An 18,368-nucleotide genomic window follows, 5' to 3' on the forward strand; every position below is an offset into this window, starting at 1 on the left:
CACCCCAACTCCACCTCCTCCCTACCCCTATTCGACTCCTACCCCAAATCCCCACCCCGGCCCCGCCTCCTCCCAGCGTGCTACGTTCCCGCTCCTCCCCCCTCCCAGCACTTGCTACAGCTGTTTGGTGGCGGCAAGCGCTGGGAGGGAAGGAGGGAGGGAGGAGCGGGGACGCAGCGTGCTGGGTGGAGGAGACGGTAGGGGCAGGGAGCTTGGCTGCCAGTGGGTGCAGAGCACCCACTAATTTTTCCCCATGGGTGCTCCTACAGAGTCGGTGCCTATGTTTAAGTTACTGAGTGTTGTCATCCTTGATGATTCCAAAACCACTGTGGTGAGAAACTGTATTAGCTCATGCAGGGACTTTGCAATGCAGCAGGATGATTTGCCCATTAGAGTAAGTCCCAGGACTCACACAAGAATGCATTTAATTCAGCTTTGAGGTTGGAGACCTCGTGTATTTCAGATTGGCTGCAAAGAACACAACCACAGCATCTCTTCATCACTTCCTCTTAGGCTCATGCTGTACCCAATGCTTGTCTTGAATCAACTATGCCAAAACTTGTCCAGCAGAATCATTCAATCAGCATTTAAGAAATGCATGCAAGACTGGTGCGGCAGGGGTCATCTTTAATTAAATCATGGACAGATGACAGTTTATTAACCACCAATCTTTATATATAACAGCATGTATGAGCATAAGATTGGAATATTTGTCCACTGATACCCCCAACCTCTAGATTAAACCAACGGAATAGAAACTAAACAATTTCTTGTTTAAACTAGGATTTTTTCCTGCCTTGTCTCCCCAACCCACTACCACAGGGATCAAAGAACCACAAGTTTTACAACCAAGCCCCTCATTCCAAGCCTTTGTATCCAAAGTGCATAGCACAGTTGTTCCACTTTCTTGGACACTCTGAAGGGACATAGCTGCCAAAGCTGGCTGTCAGAATAAGGATCTCTAAGGCTGGCTGCAAAACCAATTTCTATTAATCCCCTATCTCCAGTCAGCAGAGAGAAAAAAATCCATACCTCCTTCCCTTTTTCTGCGGCTCTTTCCTTTACATTAAAGATTACCAAACATCTTCAAAATGCCATAATTAGATTAAGAAAGTGGGGAGGAATTTATCCCAACCCTTTTCCTACCTTTTTTCTCCCTGGCCCCTCCTACCCCAGACCAACCCCTCCAAAAGGACACCATTATGAGTATCTAACTGTTGGCAAGAGAGGAGTTCTTGTCTGCATCATCAACCCCATGCTCCCGCCCCATGAGAGGTCAAAGATTGGTGACAAGGCCTAAAAATCAAGGAAAACTCAATCCACTATTTTTTATTTGTCCTATGGATCTTTCACTTCCACCTAAGGAAAAAGATAAACTTAACCACTCAAGTCTACACCCTTCTTGAAATACCCCCTCATCAACTATCCCCACCAAATCCACAAGAGAAAAAAAAAAGCCTAAAAACCTTGCTCAGTCACTTCTCCTGCTGAACATCATCAAAAACCAGGTCAGAAACAGACTATTGTTGAGGTGGAGGAGAGAATAATTTTTGAATTTTTAAAGCTCCTTTCATTCCCTCACATCTCCCACCCATCTCCCAAACACATTCCAACCCCCATCTACCAACCAGCAGCACACACTCATTCTGCACACCTCCCAACAGCCATCTATTATTTCCCCAAGCACAACATCCCCACCAAATCTGTCCAGCATCACCCACCCATTTCCCTCACACTTACCTGTAGGGTAGACCCTATTGTCTAGCAATAACATCCACCACCCCATGCATCCCAGAAGCCACCAATGCCTACAACAACTCTTGTCTACCCCAGAACCCACCTCCAGCTGCTCACTGGCCCTTCAGTACCCATTGCCATATCCTCAGTAGCATTCTGAACCCCAGTACCTACTTCCACAGCACCCTAAACTTCCAACAGCACTGACACTTAACTAGCCTTCACATCCACCTCCCTACCCTCCAGTTCTCAGCACATTCCATCACTTCTACCGCCCACACCACCCACCCCAGCTCCCCCTCTATCCGTGCATGCTTCCCCCTCAGCACCCACCCCAGCTCCCCCTCTATCCGTGCATGCTTCCCCCCAGCTCCCTTCAATCCGTGCATGCTTCCCCCTCAGCATCTACCCCCCAGCTCTCTTCAATCCGTGCACGCTTCCCCATGTAGCACCCACCCCCAGTTCCCCTCTATCAGTGCTCCCTCCCCCCTCAGCAACCACCTAGTTCTCCTCTATGGGTGCACGCTCCCCAGTGCAACACCCACCTCCACGTGTCTCCGGCCTCCGAGTCTCCCTCTCCCCCTCCCAGCCGCAGCAGCACGAGCCGCCCCAGCCCCGCCTCCGCGCTGTCTCGTGCCGCGCCCAGACTTGGCTCCCAGTCCCAAGGCAAGGCGTGGAGGGGGGTGGGGGGGTTGTAGCAGCATCACCATGGTGACAGTGACGTTAGCTCACCCTGGATCTAATTGGAGGAAACCCCGTGGCCCCAGCCGCAGCCCACGGGCCAACCGAGCTTGCGCCCTGTCTGTGCCCGCCCCCGCGGCGGCGCGCTACTTCTGGATTGGCTAATTGCACGCGGTGGGTGGGCCCCGGTTTCGAGCAGGAGTTCGGATTGGCCGTGTGAGCGCGGGTCTGGCAGCGGGTAGGGTTGCCTGTGCCAACGCCCTTTAGCGCTGGCTCTCACTTGAGACGGGAGCGGCTCTTTCTCCTCGCCCCAACCCCGAGCGGAGCGCACCCGATCCAGCGGCGCCAGCCGGCCCGGCCTAGCGGAGCGGACCCAGGTGAGCGGGGCCGAGGTCGGCCACGGCGATGAGAGCGGTCGCCGCGTCCTCCATTTTGTGAGAGCGGCGCGGAGTCCCCAGCCGCGTCGGGGCGCGGGAGATCCCGCCAGCGCCGCCGCCATTTCACGCCCGGCGGGACCGCGGGGACACCACGTTTTCCCCTTCGCCCGGGTCCCCCTGGGTGGCAGCTCTTCCCGCCTACCCGGGCAGGGGTCGCGCCCTGCCCCGGAAAGAGCTGCCGAGCCCCGTCCTCCCCGGGAGACCGCCGGGCCGGGCCTAAGGCGTGGACGGAGTTGCCGCTCCCCCGCCCGCTTCGGCCTGAGCCTGCAGACCCCACCCACCCTGCCTGAGCGAGTCCTGCTCGCCGCGCCCCCTGGGGGATGGGACTCCCCCGTCCCCGCCCTCTCCCGAGGGACAGAGTGTCGGTGCCCCCCCGGGGAGACTCGGGTCGGGGCTTCCCCGCACGGGACGTGAAGCCGCCTGCTTCCCTTGCCTCGCGCTGGGGACGCGGATCCGCTTGCCGCTGTTCCGGCGCCTCATCCCCTTTCTTTGCTCTAGGGAAAGGCTCCCCGTGGTCTCCCGGCCTCGTCCCGCGCCCCCTCCTTCGCCAAGGGACAAAGGTTCCCTTATTCTGTGTTCTCATCTCAGGGGCACCCCTCCCCCCCGTGTCTCCCCGATCCGCCCGCGACGGGCGCCCCTCCCAATGCTCCTGCTTGGCCTGTGGGAGCACGGATCGCTACCCCTGTCCTCGGATTCTCTCTTTTCGGGGCTGTTGAGTCCCCAGGCATGCACTAGGTAACCGCCTTCTCCTCACCGTGTCCTCTGGGCCTGTTCGTCCTCCTGTGTCTGCCCTGGGGCTGGTGGTTCTTTTACTGCCCCTCCCCATGGCTCCCACCTTCAAGGCAAACCACTCTGACCCCCACGCCTAGAGGGAAGGGTTTGGGCAAGGTTCCTGGGGATGGCCCCGTTGGGTTAATGGCTTCCAGCCGTCTGTTTCTTCCCCTCCCTGCCTCTAATTTCTTGACTAACCACAGGCTGCAAGCCCTGCTAGTGCACACAGGGGTGAGAGGGAGGAAAGTGGAGGTGGAGCCAAAAGCCATGCTGAGGAGGCTGGAGTGCCTCTTTCCACCATCTGGTCTCTAGATTGATCTCCTGTGGGGAGAGATTGGGTTATCTTTTCTCCTGTCCTGGTGGTCTGGGTTATTAACCTTCCTTAGAGGCCTTGGAGATGGGTGCACTTCCCCTCTCCTGTAACCAATTCCCTGTGAAATGGGCTGGTTGTATAGGCCTAGGGTTCTTCATTCCAGGATAGCTCTTGGGGTGGTGTAGTGGAGGAGACCCCTTCTGGCCTGTGATTCTTGGTTCCTGGGGAGATGGTTGGTTTGGTGTCTTCTGAGTTTTGGGAAGGGGCAGAGTGTGGTGTCTTGCAGCTCTTGGCTCCCAGAGACATGGCTAATCTGTTTCCTCCCTGGCAGGTTTTGAGGTGCCTTTTCCTCTTGACAGTGTGACAGCCACAGCCTCTCCTTCTGCCTTGCTGCACTTTCCCCACTGCCAGCCACCATGGAGAAGACCGAGATGATCCAGAAAGCCAAGCTGGCTGAGCAGGCTGAGCGCTATGATGATATGGCCACCTGCATGAAGGCCGTAACCGAACAGGGTGCTGAGTTATCCAACGAGGAGCGCAACCTTCTCTCTGTGGCCTACAAGAACGTAGTGGGGGGGCGGCGCTCTGCCTGGAGGGTCATCTCTAGCATTGAGCAGAAAACAGACACCAACGACAAGAAGATGCAGCTTGTCAAGGACTATCGGGAGAAGGTGGAGTCTGAGCTCAGGTCCATCTGTACCACTGTGCTGGTGAGTCGGGGAACTGGGGATACATCTCACAACTCTCTGGAAGTGATGCACAAGATATCTATACATACCTCTGTGCTTGGGAGTGAGATCATAGGTTTGGGTGTGAGAGATCTGTGTGTGACAGTATGCTGGGGTGTGGGGTAAGCCATTGCACCACTCGATTGAAGGATGCAGCGGTGTCATGGTGATGTGTGGGAAAGGAGGATGAGGGCAAGATCAATATGCAGCACTGTCTTGTAGTTATGGGGTTATCAGAGGATTTGAGCTCAAGTCCATCTGTACCATTATGCAAGTATGCTTATCTGTCTGCAGTAACTGGGTTGGAAGGGAAAACAAGAAAGCTTCTTCCTTTTGTGGTTCTTGATTAATAAAACAGTTGTAAGCATCCAGATTAACTGAGTGATATCTAAGAAGAAAAGGAGTACTTGTGGCACCTTAGAGACTAGCAAATTTATTTGAGCATAAGCTTTTGTGAGCTACAGCTCACTTCACTGGATGAAGCTGTAGCTTACAAAAGCTTATGCTCAAATAAATTTGTTAGTCTCTAAGGTGCCACAAGTACTCCTTTTCTTTTTGCAAATACAGACTAACTCGGCTGCTACTCTGAAACCTGAGTGATATCTGAATTATCTGCTTTGATGTCCTCAATTGGGTGTTGGTCACAAACTTCTGTGTTACCTCAGATCAAGAGGAGACTTGTAAGAAGTTGAATAGCTTTAGAGGTGGTCTTGAATAAAATGTATATTTTATATTGTATAAAATATAAAGCCTTTTTCAGTGAAGGTATAAATATTAAATCTGTAGAAAATTAGGCTTCCTGCACTTGCAGATGTACTCTTCAGACTGCCTTGCATGGTAGAGATGCAGCCATTGTGGAATAATGCAAAACTACAAAGATTTAAGCTTGTAAGAGGTGCTGCAGATGAATACAAGAGTACAGAAATGCTGCTTTTTTTTTTTTTTAAGCCAGTGCCCTAGTCTTCTAGATGTTCGCAGTGGTGCAAATATGCTGCATTACAGTGGGGGCTGAATCTGCATCAGCAGTGCAGAAGGTGTAGCACCCTATTCCACATGATCAATGAAAGTTCTGGCTGCAGAAAGTTAGATGTGTAATGCAGTTAGAAACATGTAGCAAATCTTGAATACTTTATTACCAGTGTAATGATAAAATAACGTTTCAAGTGGTATCTAATATTTCAGGCATCTTAGGACAAGAAGAGGTGATAGCAAGTTCTTACAAATAAACTAGTATTTCTAGTTTAACCAGGAGGTAAACTTGTACTCACTTGGATTAGGAGACTTGTGTTTATTGCTGTCTCTTTCAGTAGTCGTTTAGAAGCAAAATCAAGCCAAGAATTCTAGCTTATCTGACAAGGGAGAACATTTTCCTGGGTTTTGTGGAAATACTTACACATTCCAATGTTTGCTGCCACCTAGAATTTTTTTTCTGAATTAAAAATATGGTCTAATAATTCTATGCAGTTTTCTTGTAAAGATTTATTTGAAGCTACTTGGTAAATCAGTCAAAACAATTACTACTTTTTCCTTAATATGCTTAAAGGGTATTTACTTTCTTTAAAAAAGTCTACTGTTTCAGGCATGGTTAAAACTTGCTAAAGCTTCATTTTTTTAAAAAAATAGTATGACTCATAAACCGCAGGTTTAGACTGATTCTTGTTTCCTGTGACAGAATTCTAATTAGACTTACTGGTGTGTTGCCATCATTTTACAATGGGGCTCCCTCAGATCATCTCTCCTCTTCTGTGATCCACTCTAGCCACCAGTGTGTTGGGATTCATACACCCAACCAGCCCTCCAGACTTTGAGACTTTTACCTCCTTGTCAAATTGAATTCTCAAGAGGTTTTGTGATTAAACCATCTCATCCTGTTTGTTACTTCATCTTAATAGATGCTTCTCTAAGTGGTCTAGTGCAGTGCTACTCAAAGTGGTGGTCTGCCGACCGGTGCCGGTCCGTGAGCCATCGGCTGCCAGTCTGCACGCACGCTGGGGGGAAAAAAAAAATTCCAGTCCCCCACATCAGATAGCTTGAGATGCACTGGTCTAGTGGCTCTGGAACTGAATGAGATGTGAGCATTGAGCCCTTTTGGGTCTTGTCTATGCTGAAGTTACCCTAGTTTAGTCAGTTGGTCAGTAACTGGTGTAGTGGCACTAGTGCAAATGTGTAATGTTCACAAAGATGATACATGTGCGTATCCCAGTAAACTTATCCTAGTTTCACTGAACATGCTCCCTCTGCTCTCATCTGGGGCCTCACTGGCAACTGCCTGTTTTCATTTGCCCCTAAAGTCTGCAGGAAGTAGTGAAGACAGAAACCTACAAAGCCACATGCTTTTCCTGTTCCCTGGCATCAGCAGAAACAAAGATGCACATCTTCCTGTAGTGGGGGGCGGGAGGGAGGGGGGGAGAAAGGGGTTTATTATCAGTTTTCACTGCTAGCTGTGATACTGCTGCTTTCCCTCCCAGCACCATCTGCAGTTTTATACCATTTTCCTTTTCGTTACCTTCATTCTGCCACTACTCTGTACCATGAGTCAGCAACTGAAAGATTGAAACTGCCACTATAAAGAACAAATTTCCCAGTGATTGTATATGAATTAGAGAAGGAACAAAAAGTGCTCTAGTGAGCCCCCTTCAGCACATCATAGCTTTTAATCAAATTTCAAAGTAACTTGAAGTTATTCCTGGTTTCCGGGAATATTAAGTTCCGACTCTGGTAAGCTACCTGTCAAAGGTTATCACTTTAGTACAAAACTTCTCTGTAGTCTAGTCTGTGGTAAATGCACTAACTGTTTGCAAACAATATGGAAGGGATCCTTGTCAGTCACTAAACTGTTGCAATCTAAAAAGGGTGGATATTTTGGGTGCAGAAGGTGGCTGCTATTACTCAGTTATGTTACTAACAAAAAATTTTGTCACTGTCTATACAGCTCAGCTTTCACAAATTTATATATGCTGTTCTAGAAATCTGCATATATAAATCTGCAGCATGTGAAATACTGCTAAGTAGAACTTCAGAGTTATGAAGTGACCAGTCAAACTGCACACGTCATTTGGAATTGGAAGTATGCAGCCAGACAGCAGCAATGCCCCCCCCCCCCGCCCCCTCCCCAAAAAGGCAAATACAACACCATACTACAGTAACTCTTCACTTAAAGTTGTCCTGGTTAACTTTGTTATGTTGCTGATCAATTAGGGAAGATGCTCGTTTAAAGTTGTGCAATGCTCCCTTATAATGTCGTTTGGCAGCTGCCTGCTTTGTCCACTGCTTGCAGGAAGAGCAGCCCATTGCAGCTAGCTGGTGGGGACTTAGAACCAGGGTGGACCGGCAGCCCCCCTGTCAGCTCCCCATTCCCCTAAGTTCCCCATGCGGCAGCTGCCCAGGAGGCTATCAATTGCGAGCAGTTCAGCTGTCCCTTCTCCCACTGCCATGTGCTGCTCCTACCCTCTGCCTTGGAGCTGCTCTCCAGAGCATCCTGGTTGCTGGGGGTGTGTGGGGGAGAAGGGGGGGGGGGCTAATGTCAGGATGTCCCCCTGCTCCTGCACCCCACTTACCCCATCTTCCATGGAGCAGGGGGGATACATGACAGGGCTCAGGACAGAGGGAGCTTCCTGGCAGCAGCTGCGTCTCAGCTTGCTGATTAGCTTAAAAAGGCAGTGTACTTAAGAGTGGAGTCAGTGTACTTAAAGGAGCAATGCACATCTCTCTCTCTTACACACAGGGTGTGTCTGTCTCTCTCTGTTTGCCATGCTGTCTCCCCTCCCTTCATTGGTGCTGCCTTGTAGAGTGTGAGGCTGCATTAACAATGAGTTAACCCTTGAGGGTTCAGCCAATTGCTAGTTCATCATTTAGCAGTAAGGCATCACCTGGGAAATATCCCACCCTCTGACTTCACCACTTCAGCCAAGCTTCACAGTCATCATTTCTGTGTACCAGTATTAAATTGTTTGTTTAAAACTTATTGTGTGTGTATGTGTATATATATTAGTCTTTAGTCTGGTGAAAAAAAATTCCTTGGAACCTAACCCCCCCGTTTACATTAATTCTTATGGGGAAATTGAATTCGCTTAACATCTTTTCGCTTAAAGTCACATTTTTCAGGAACATAACTACAACCTTAAGCAAAGAGTTACTGTATGTTAGCCATAAACTACTTTTAAAAAAAAAAAAGGGAAAGTTTAAAAAAGATTTGACATGGTAAGCAAACTGTTTCTCTGCTTATTTCATTTAAATTAAGATGGTTAAAAGCAGAATTTTTCTTCTGCATAGTAAAGTTTCAAAGCTGTATTTAGTCATTGTTCAGTAGTAGACATCTGAAAACAACAACAGCATTTTGTTCAGAGTGACAAACAACCTCCATTCTTGAGGTGTTCATAACTGTGAGGTTCTACTGTGGTTAAATAACAAAAATGCTGTAACATTGAGTCTGACATTCCTTTTTTCCCTAAAGAGTGCTCCAGCTCTCCTGGTTTAATAATAATTTTTTTAAAAAAATTTACTATTCTTATCTCCACTGAAATACTTGTACTGCAGGCCTTTTTAAATTCTTAATTTGATTTTAAGTTACCTGCTCTCTTGCAAGCCATTCACATACAGCTCTCATCAGTGGACACAGTTGGTCACAACTGTGTGATAAGACGTTAGTGGTGCTAATTGTGTCCCAAAAGCAGAAGATGGAACTTAAGATAATCTTGATGAAGTTTCACAGGTGACGGGGGATTTAAACCTTCAGGCAAGAGAACGGTCATTGAAACAAAAGCATAGCACGGTTACGGTATGGCTTTGGCAGAAAACTTGCAGTTTGAATGTCATTTGTTGCCCATATGCTGAGAAGCTTTCAGTAAAGCTGGTTTAATTCCTGGACTGTTCTACTGGATACTATTGAATGACTAAAACTGTGGGATTTTCAAAAGTGCGTAAGTGATTTAGGAGCACAAGTCCCAAGTCATTGTGCTTTTGAAGATCTCACAATTCCCCACACTTAGTTATATAGAAATCAAATTCCATGCCACCGATTATAAATAACTGATTCTATATAACTGATGAATAAAGAATTTTAGAAAGATAAAGTAAACAATCCATAACTTCTACTTTTATGAGTATGGTTAAATGTAGTGTTAAACTTGCCTGGCATGCTCAAAGCTCGAGCACATTAACATTGCTGCATTCGCAATCATCCAGTGCATCTTAATGGCTACAGCTTTCAGGTTTTTAAAAGATGGAATAGTTCCAAATGCACCATACTATCAAAAGCTGTGGTGCACCCTTCCTTTGAGAAGCAATTAAAGTGTGGTGTAGCAGAGTGTAAACAGTACAGTGGTGGCTGAGAACCTTTTGATTGCTACTTGTATGCTACTGATACCAGTCTTGATTCCTAGCTTTGCTGCCTTTTGTGTGGAGAGAAGGGAATGGAGATTTTTCACAATATGGCAGGCTTCTGTGATACCGTGTACCAACTTCAAGGTCCTTAGTACTTCACCCTTCAAGGGACGTATCAGATTGCAAATGTTTCTCAAAGTTCATTATTTCATGTTTTAATTTGTGTACTTTCTGTGTTAGATAACACTTTGTATATCAGTTTCTATGTCCCTAGTTTGTTGGGGCTTTTAATACAACAAAGGGAAGAGATTTTTTAAATTGAAAATAAATTGGTACGGTAATGTGTGGACAGTACTGAAACTAAATCTTAAAATTTAAGAATGGCTAACTTTCGAGATGCTGATGTTCCTTGTTTCATGCCTTTTCTATTTTAAAAAAAAAAAAAATCCCTCAAATTGTAGCCGCTTTGAGTCAATCATGCGGGTCAGGTACTTAATCAGGAAACAGCATAAAAAACATCCCACCTCTCAAAGCTTGTTGTGTGTTGGCTGATCAGACTTTCTTACCAGGCTAACATGGTGGCTACTAGTTTTTTAAAATGTATCAGAAATCAGTCATTTGATCAGTAAAATGATTCAAGAAGGGTGTTGTTAAACTGGAGAGGGCTCTGAGGAGAGCCATGAGAGTGAGGAAAGGATTAGGGAAAACATGCTGTATGTGATTTAGAGAGAGCTCCTTTTTAGCTTAAAGAGACGGTTTAAGGGGTGACTTGATCAGATTCTGTAAGTACATATATGGGGAACAAACTTGTTCTCTTCAATCTAGTATGCAAAGTTTTAACAGGATCCAATGGCTGGAAATTGAAGCTAGACAAATTCAAACTGGAAATGAGGCATACATTTTTAACAGTGAGTGTGATTTAACTATTGGAACAATTTACCAACGTTCGTGGTAGATTCTTCATCACTGGCAGTTTTTTAAATCAACATAGGATGATTTTCTAAAAGATACTCTAGTTCATAAGAAATTATTGTGGGGAAATTCTATGGCCTGTGTTAAACAGGAGGGCAGATTAGATCAGTGGTGGGCAACCCACGGGCGGCAAACAGCCCATCAGGGTAATCCGCTGGCGGGCTGCCAGACAGGTTGTTTACATTTGCACGGCCCCCCACTGCTCCCAGTGGCCGCAGTTTGCCGTTCCTGGCCAATGGGAGCTGCAGGCAGTGGCGGCCAGCACGTCCCTGTGGCCCATGCCGCTTCCCGCAGCTACCGTTGGCCGGGAACAGCAAACCGCAGCTGCTGGGAGATGCGGGCGGCCGTGCAAATGTAAACAACCTGTCTGGCGGCCCGCCAGCGGGTTACCCTGACGGGCCACAGGTTGCCCATCACTGGACTAGATGATCACAGTGTAGTCCCTTTTGGCCTTGGAATCTATTAATTTAGAAAGGCTATTGGTAACCTCACTTGAGTTGCTAACAGTAAATGCGCTGTGGCTGTTTTATTTTAGGGAAGTTTTATTTCACATTGAATAAAATGGCGTACACTACCTACTTTAGGGTTGGATCTATAGAACTACACTTTCTCCTGATGAGAGAATGCTTAGACATAATGGAACGCTAATATCAGATGACAGCTTTAATATCTGAAAGAAACTGTGTGCATTAGGACATCTTGTGTTTCCCTAAGCTGCCCAAAACATCTTTAGCAAAGGCTAATGTAATAAGGAGTGCGAAGAAGCCTGTTTGCAGCCTCTGCCAAGTATAGTTTACATAGGCATTGGAACTTGTGTTCACTTGATTTTTTTTTTTTTTTTAATGTGAATGTTTCTTGTGGATACAAAACTGAACTGGTGGTTGCAGTGCTGATTAGCTCTTTAAATCCTGTTTCTCTATATTTTCCATTCTTTCCATGGATGGGTTTTTGTAACAGTAGACTTCAAAAGTCAGATATGAAAATAGGATTATTGTATAAACTCAATCTTGTATATTAAAACACTGAGGTATTTGAATATACTTACATTTTCAAAAGAAGGTAATTAGCACTGTTTAATAAAACTTGAGATGATTGATTGCTCTCTCAGATCCTGAGACATCTGCTGGAGCAGTTACATGGTTATCACAGACACAGAATAGGCTTTCAACCTAAATCTCTTAGATTATGATGAAGTAAAAAAAACCAACTCCCAAATTGGCATTTTTTTTATCTGAATTCTGCTGGAGAGAACCTTGTCTCTTACAGTGGCTTCAGAAATAAACTAAGGCTTTTATATTACTCATTTCACTAATTCAACAAACAGTGTTCATGTGTGATATTAACCTTGTTTTATGTTGCCCCTGGATCTTCAGTGAACTGTAAAATTTTGTATTGAAATGCATACAATTGTAAATGTAATCCATAGGGTGTGGCAGCTGAATAGGAGACAGTATGGTCTATTGACAGCTGGGATGATGTCAAAATCAGTTTGGTTGGAAAGAATAATCACATTAGCTGATTGTTGCCACTAATTTCATTGTTTATTTCGGTCATGTTGATACTGAGTTTGAGTTAATTGCCTCAAAGACAACTGGGGCATATCTGAGGCAACCACTGCATGAGTTTACCCTTTGTTCACAATTTGAACCATAAAGAGTAGAAATTATGATAATTCAAAATTTTAGATTCTACAATGTGATTCTGTAGATGAAGAATCATGGTGTGCACATAATTCAGAGTATTCCTATTCTCTGCTTTCAGTAAGAGGTTACTATTTTGGAAAGTAGTATGAGTGGGGTGGAAAGGATAGGCAATGCACCTTTAATATATATATGCATGTGTACAGTAGGAATCATGAAACTTCATCTTGAGAAATCTTTCCTACTTCAAATTGTACATACAGGTTTCTTACAGGGTGGATTGATTGATTTAAATCATGATTTTAAATCAGCAAGCAGGAAACCTTGATTTAAATCTATTTACTTGTGTTTTGCACTTGTACTATTTATTAAAGAGGCTGATTCTCATTGGTAACCATTAAAACATGTCACTTTGCAACTACATTTGGTGCTTCTCTTTGCTAACCAGGAGCATACACTATATGTATTCCCATTTATTTAAGCAGGTATATAGAATAACTTTTTAACTAGATTAATTTTTGGCTTGCAATTTGTGTCAAGCTCTATTTGGATGGAAATTCATAATCAATTAGAAATGCACAAAAACAGCATTTTTATTATTTAATAGAACTACCTTTAGTGTCCTGGGTACACAGTCTTTTCAATTTTTGCATTCAATGTTTTGCATATAAACCTTTTTTTAGTAAACACAGGCAGTATTATCTGTAGTTATTTAATTGAATTGATTGTATCTGATCACTATGTCCTTCAAGACTTTAGAACTAGTAGATCTCATCCTCTCTGTTCTTCTGATTTGTAGAAAAAAACAAGCTTTCCTGTTTTTTCAACTCAGTTGGTTTCTTGACTGGTATGAGCTAGTAATTGAACTAAACTAGATGAGTAGACTGTAACTAAGAAGGAGTCTCCATCTGCAGAAGGAGGCTACTGCTGTCAAAAGCTGGTTTAGCACTTCAGCAAATTCAGATTCCAGTTGATTAGCCAGTGACTTTTTTAAAACTCAGCAAGAACTGTGTACTTCTGAATAGTAATTATTTTTGTATTTAATTTAAATGACTTTAATAGACATCAGCTTAGTCCTCAACATAAGTTTTAAATTTCAAATTTAATTGTAATAAAAAAATTCAACAACTTTAGAATACTTTTAAAAAACGCCTGTAATTTAATATCAATTTAAAAACATCTGACACTTTTTAAAAAAGTCATTGATTTTAATCCACCTGATTTCTTATGGAATTCATTGAAATTTGAATCAGGAAGAACTGACTCTGGTGTTGCTCAAGATTTTTTTTTTTTTTTTTTTTTCTCTTTCAATCTGACCTAATTGACATCTTATTGGTGTGATCCAATTTCAGAGCATTTGAGTTCTGTGATGTCTGTTATATTAATATCTAGAGAATGTTGCCCGCTTCTTGTTTACAATACCACCTGAAAGTGAGAACAGGTGTTCACATGGCTCTGCTGTAGCTGGTGTCGCAAGATATTTACGTGCCAGATGCACTAAAGATTAATATGTCCCTTCATGCTTCAGCCATCATTCCAGAGCATGTGTGTCCATGCTGATGACAGGTTCTGCTCGATAACTATCCAAAGCAGTGCAGACCAACATATGTTCATTTTCATCATCTGAGTTAGATGCCACCAGCAGAAGGTTGATTTTTCTTTTTTGGTGATTCGGGTTTTGTAGTTTCCATACCAGTGCGTTGCTCTTTTAAGACTTCTGAAAGCACGCACCACAACTCGTCCCTCTCAGGTTTTGAAAGCCACTTCAAATTCTTAAACCTTGGGTCAAGCAGTGTAGCTATCTTTAGAAATCTCACATTGGTACCTTCTTTGCATTTTGTCAAATCTGCGGTGAAATTGTTCTTAAAAATGAACAAAGTGCTGGGTCATCATCCAAGACTGCTCTAACATGAAATATAGGGCAGAATGCAGGTAAAACAGAGCAGAAGATGTATAGTGTCTCCCCCCTGCCCTCCCCCTCCGCCCCCCAGGAGTTCAGTCACAAAGGTAATTAACACATTATTTTATAACGAGCGTCATCAGCGTGGAAGCATGTCCTCTGGAACGGTGGCTGGAATGTAAGTAGGAAGCAGGCAGCATTATCTCCTTTAAATGTAAACAAACTTGTTTGTCTTAGCAATTGGCTGAACAAGTAGTAGGACTGAATGGATTTGTGGACTCTAGAGTTTTACATTTTGTTTTTGAGTGCAGTTGTGTAACAAAAATTATATTTGTAAGTTGCATTTTCACAATACATATTGCACTACAGTACTTGTATGAGGTGAATTGAAATACTATTTTTACAGTGCAAATATTTGTAATACAAAGTGTACAGTGCTCACATTTTTTATTTTGTTGTAATTGATATCAATATATTTGAAAATGTAGAAAACATCCAAAATATTTAATAAATTTCAACTGGTATTCTTTTTAACAGTGCTATTAAAACTGTGATTAATTTTTTTAATTGCATGAGTTAACTGCGATTAATCAACAGCCCTAAAAAAAACCCTCTCTAATTCTTGTGGAAATTTCTTGTTAAATTTCTGGTATAAGTATATGATTTTGGAAAGGCTACATTTAAAAAGTTAAAAGGATAAAATTTAATCCAACAAGCTATATAAAACTGTGAGACTTATGAATGTTGTTACCACTCCATAGTTGAGCTTGAGACTTCTTTGAAGTCTGCCTGTAATCCCTGACTCTAGAATCCTCTGTGGTTTTTTCCATTTCCGATTTTGTCACTAGATAATTTTGCCAGGATTATGATGCATTCAGCAGGCTGTCAGATACTGGATTCAGGGGAAAAGGAGGAACTGTGGTCCCATATGTAAATGTGCCTCCCAAATGTAAATTTCTTCTTGGGGGAGAGAAGAAAGTAGGAGAGGTGTTTTAAAAAATCTGGATAGTGGGTTGCTGCTGTTTCGTTGAATTGAATATCTTCAGAGTATCTTCACCAATTGGCTGATAGACTTGGTGCTTTTTTTCTACAGTTGGCAACCATTCAGAAATCAGTCAAATTTAGCAGAGTTGATAATGCCAGAACCATAATTTAAAACTATATACAAATTAGGATTCTGGGTGAGATTCCAAATTGTTGAACACCAGAGCAGAAATGCAATTTACAGATGGAAGAAACTCCCCTAGTAGGGGCTTCCAGAATGTGGAAGCAGTTCTGTCTAGCAGTTCTCAAACTAGATGGCCAAATTGAACAAGAGAAATCTTGGACTACAACATTCAGGACCCTAGAACTGAATGCTGTTTTGGAGGAGGTTGCAAAATCCACCCAGTGACATTATGTATCATGTCATCTGGCAATTCAGCAGAGGTCCTACACTGGGGCAGATTCTTTCTGCACCCAGGAGGTGGCTATGTTATGAGAGGAATTAAGCTTAAGTACCTGTGGAATGTGTTAGGCGCTCACTCCATATGCGTTCTAAATCTTAATGCTGAAACATAACCTGAAACTCATGATAAATATAAGTTGAGATCCTGAATTTATCAACTGTATGTAGGTAAAACATTGTGATCTTAGCAATGGCTAAGAAATGCAAAAACAGCCGTTCCTTTTTCAGAGGCTATTTGAGAAAGGTAAACTAATGTCCTGACTCCTGTGGAAATCTGAATTAATTTGGGGGTAAAGTTGGGAACAGAGCAAAGGGTTACTTGGTCATTGTGAAAAATAAGAAAGGAAACTGACAGAGGGCAATTGGCTCATCAACTCTTTGTGTTTAGGTAATAGCAACTAAAAGGACTACTTTTATTGTCTGGGTGACTCTTCATAGCTTCTATAGTCTTAAGGCTATTATGAACTGGTAAAACTAATTTATGAAGACTGTTGATGGGGAAAACAAGGTTCCAGCAACCAAAGTCTTGTGTACAACCATATTAAGTCAATGTTTAACTAATCACTTTTTTGAATCATGCTCGTTTAAATCAGCATGTTGATAGACAAGGGTCTTGCTGCTTAGCTATGACTCCTACCAGGTTAAACATCCTTGCATCTAACACCCTTTTGGGGGGGAACTTCCTCTTATAATGTATGCATGCATAAAAATATAAGCTGCTTAGAACAACCTAAGGGAAGCAGTTTCTAGAAAGAGGGAAAACCTGAACCTTGCAATAATTGAAAAAATACATTTTATTAGGATTTCAGTGGGTCATTTCTTCTGCTTGCCTGACAATCATTTTATACAAGCATAAACCTCCTAAAGGAGCTGTTGGTAGACCAGATAGACTGGAGAGCTTAAGGGGACTGTCTGTGACTCTATAGTAATATTGTTACTATACAGTGATCTAGGAGTTGACATTTGTTACTGGCTTGGTGAAATGTAATTGTAGAACATACCACCAGTTTAGGTGTCTGCCCAGAGGTTGGCACTCATGGTCAAGAAACACTCCAGACAGTGCTGACTAATATTAGTGAGAGTCATTCAAAAAAATGGAAATGAAAAAAGGTAACACTGTACAACAGTGTTTCCTAAACTGGGTTGCGACCCCCCCCCCCCAACCCCCCATGGATATTGTGAAAGGGTAAGTGGGAGTTGGGAGGGTTTGAGATGTCAAGCCAGGAGGGAGGAAGGTAAGGAGTAGGGTGTGGGAGGCAGGGGCCTTGGAGGGAGCACAGCTCACATCTGGATTCTGCTCTGCCTGCTTGGTGGTCCTGCTGGAACCCACAGCAGCTCCTCTCAGTGCAATAGGAAGTCCCAAGCCAGCAGGGAGGCATGAGGGGGAAGAGGTGCAGCATGGGCCAGGAATGCCATTTAGGAGTGCGGCTGTTCATGATTTCATCCCAGGGAAGGCATTGGAGGCACAGAGAGTTGGTTCTCAAGCGGCTGGTCCCTGGTAGCAGATTCCAAGGGTTGATGGTGCTGAGCCCCCCCAGCCTGGCAGGGAGGGGGAACCTGTGCTGCTGACACTGCTGAAGTAGGGATGCCCAGTCTGGATTGCAATGGCAACTCCCTCCTGCAGAAGGGGTTAGCAAGGCTGGATGTGGATTGGGGGATGTAGGGCTGGAAAACTTGTTCTCTTCCCTGAAATATGTGAATTGGCATCATTGCTGGCCCTGGAGGAGTCGCATTAAGAGGTGAGCCCAAAGGAGGACATGGGATGAAATGTTCGGGAACCTAACCACTGCTCTAGAAGCTATGAAAACTGAAGATAATTAATTTGGAGTTCTGCACCAAGGCACTCATTTGGATCAATGTAAATCTTAAAATAGCATTGGTGAAACAGCAAAATGCTCCAGTTTCATACTAGATCGGAAGCTCACCTGGTCAGGTATCCTTTAATAGTCTATGGGAACAATTCCTTCATGATCCCATGAGTGGTTAGCACATGCCCTGAAACATGAGGGTTTTATATATTTTAAACTCTATCCTGTCTACTGTAACTGCATGTTATCCATTTGCGTTTCCTCCTTTTTGAATGTCCGCTAGGCTTTTTTCCATATACCTTTTGCTATTGCATGCATCCATCTCTGCTGAATTGTATCCAATATTTTTGTCTTTCCTAATATTGAAGTTGTTCCATGTTTCTGAACATGTTCGTTCGTTCGTTCGTTCTTTCTTTCTTTCTTTCTTTTTTTTCACCTTGAAGGCATGATCAGAGTAAAATGTTCCATTTTGGAGTATACTAATAACCTGAAATTATAATTTCAGTGAATCCTAATCCATTCTTTAGACATTTTAATGTTTGCTTTTCTGACTACCATATTCAGTGAGCAGGGGCTTTCATTAAGCTGTCAATAATGACATCAAATGGTCTA

The 18,368-nt window shown here is 43.8% G+C and overlaps 1 protein-coding gene across 3 annotated transcripts in view; it reads left to right on the top strand.

The window, feature by feature from the left end:
* The first annotated feature begins 2,511 nt into the window (after nt 1–2,511).
* Nucleotides 2,512–18,368, top strand: part of YWHAQ (tyrosine 3-monooxygenase/tryptophan 5-monooxygenase activation protein theta) — a 46,281-nt gene continuing 30,424 nt past the window's right edge. The window contains exons 1-2 of one of the 3 annotated variants that reach the window (XM_037894087.2): nt 2,512–2,795; nt 4,271–4,649. In XM_037894087.2, the coding sequence (XP_037750015.1) occupies nt 4,356–4,649 (294 nt within the window). In that variant the 5' untranslated portion in view covers nt 2,512–2,795; nt 4,271–4,355. Of the gene's footprint in view, nt 2,796–2,881; nt 3,591–4,270; nt 4,650–18,368 lie in introns of those variants that run through there. The other 2 variants (XM_037894088.2, XM_043542273.1) reach the window with 2 other exon arrangements.

The sequence above is a fragment of the Chelonia mydas genome, chromosome 3 (genome assembly GCF_015237465.2).
Source record: "Chelonia mydas isolate rCheMyd1 chromosome 3, rCheMyd1.pri.v2, whole genome shotgun sequence".
In the NCBI taxonomy this organism is placed as follows: domain Eukaryota; kingdom Metazoa; phylum Chordata; order Testudines; family Cheloniidae; genus Chelonia; species Chelonia mydas.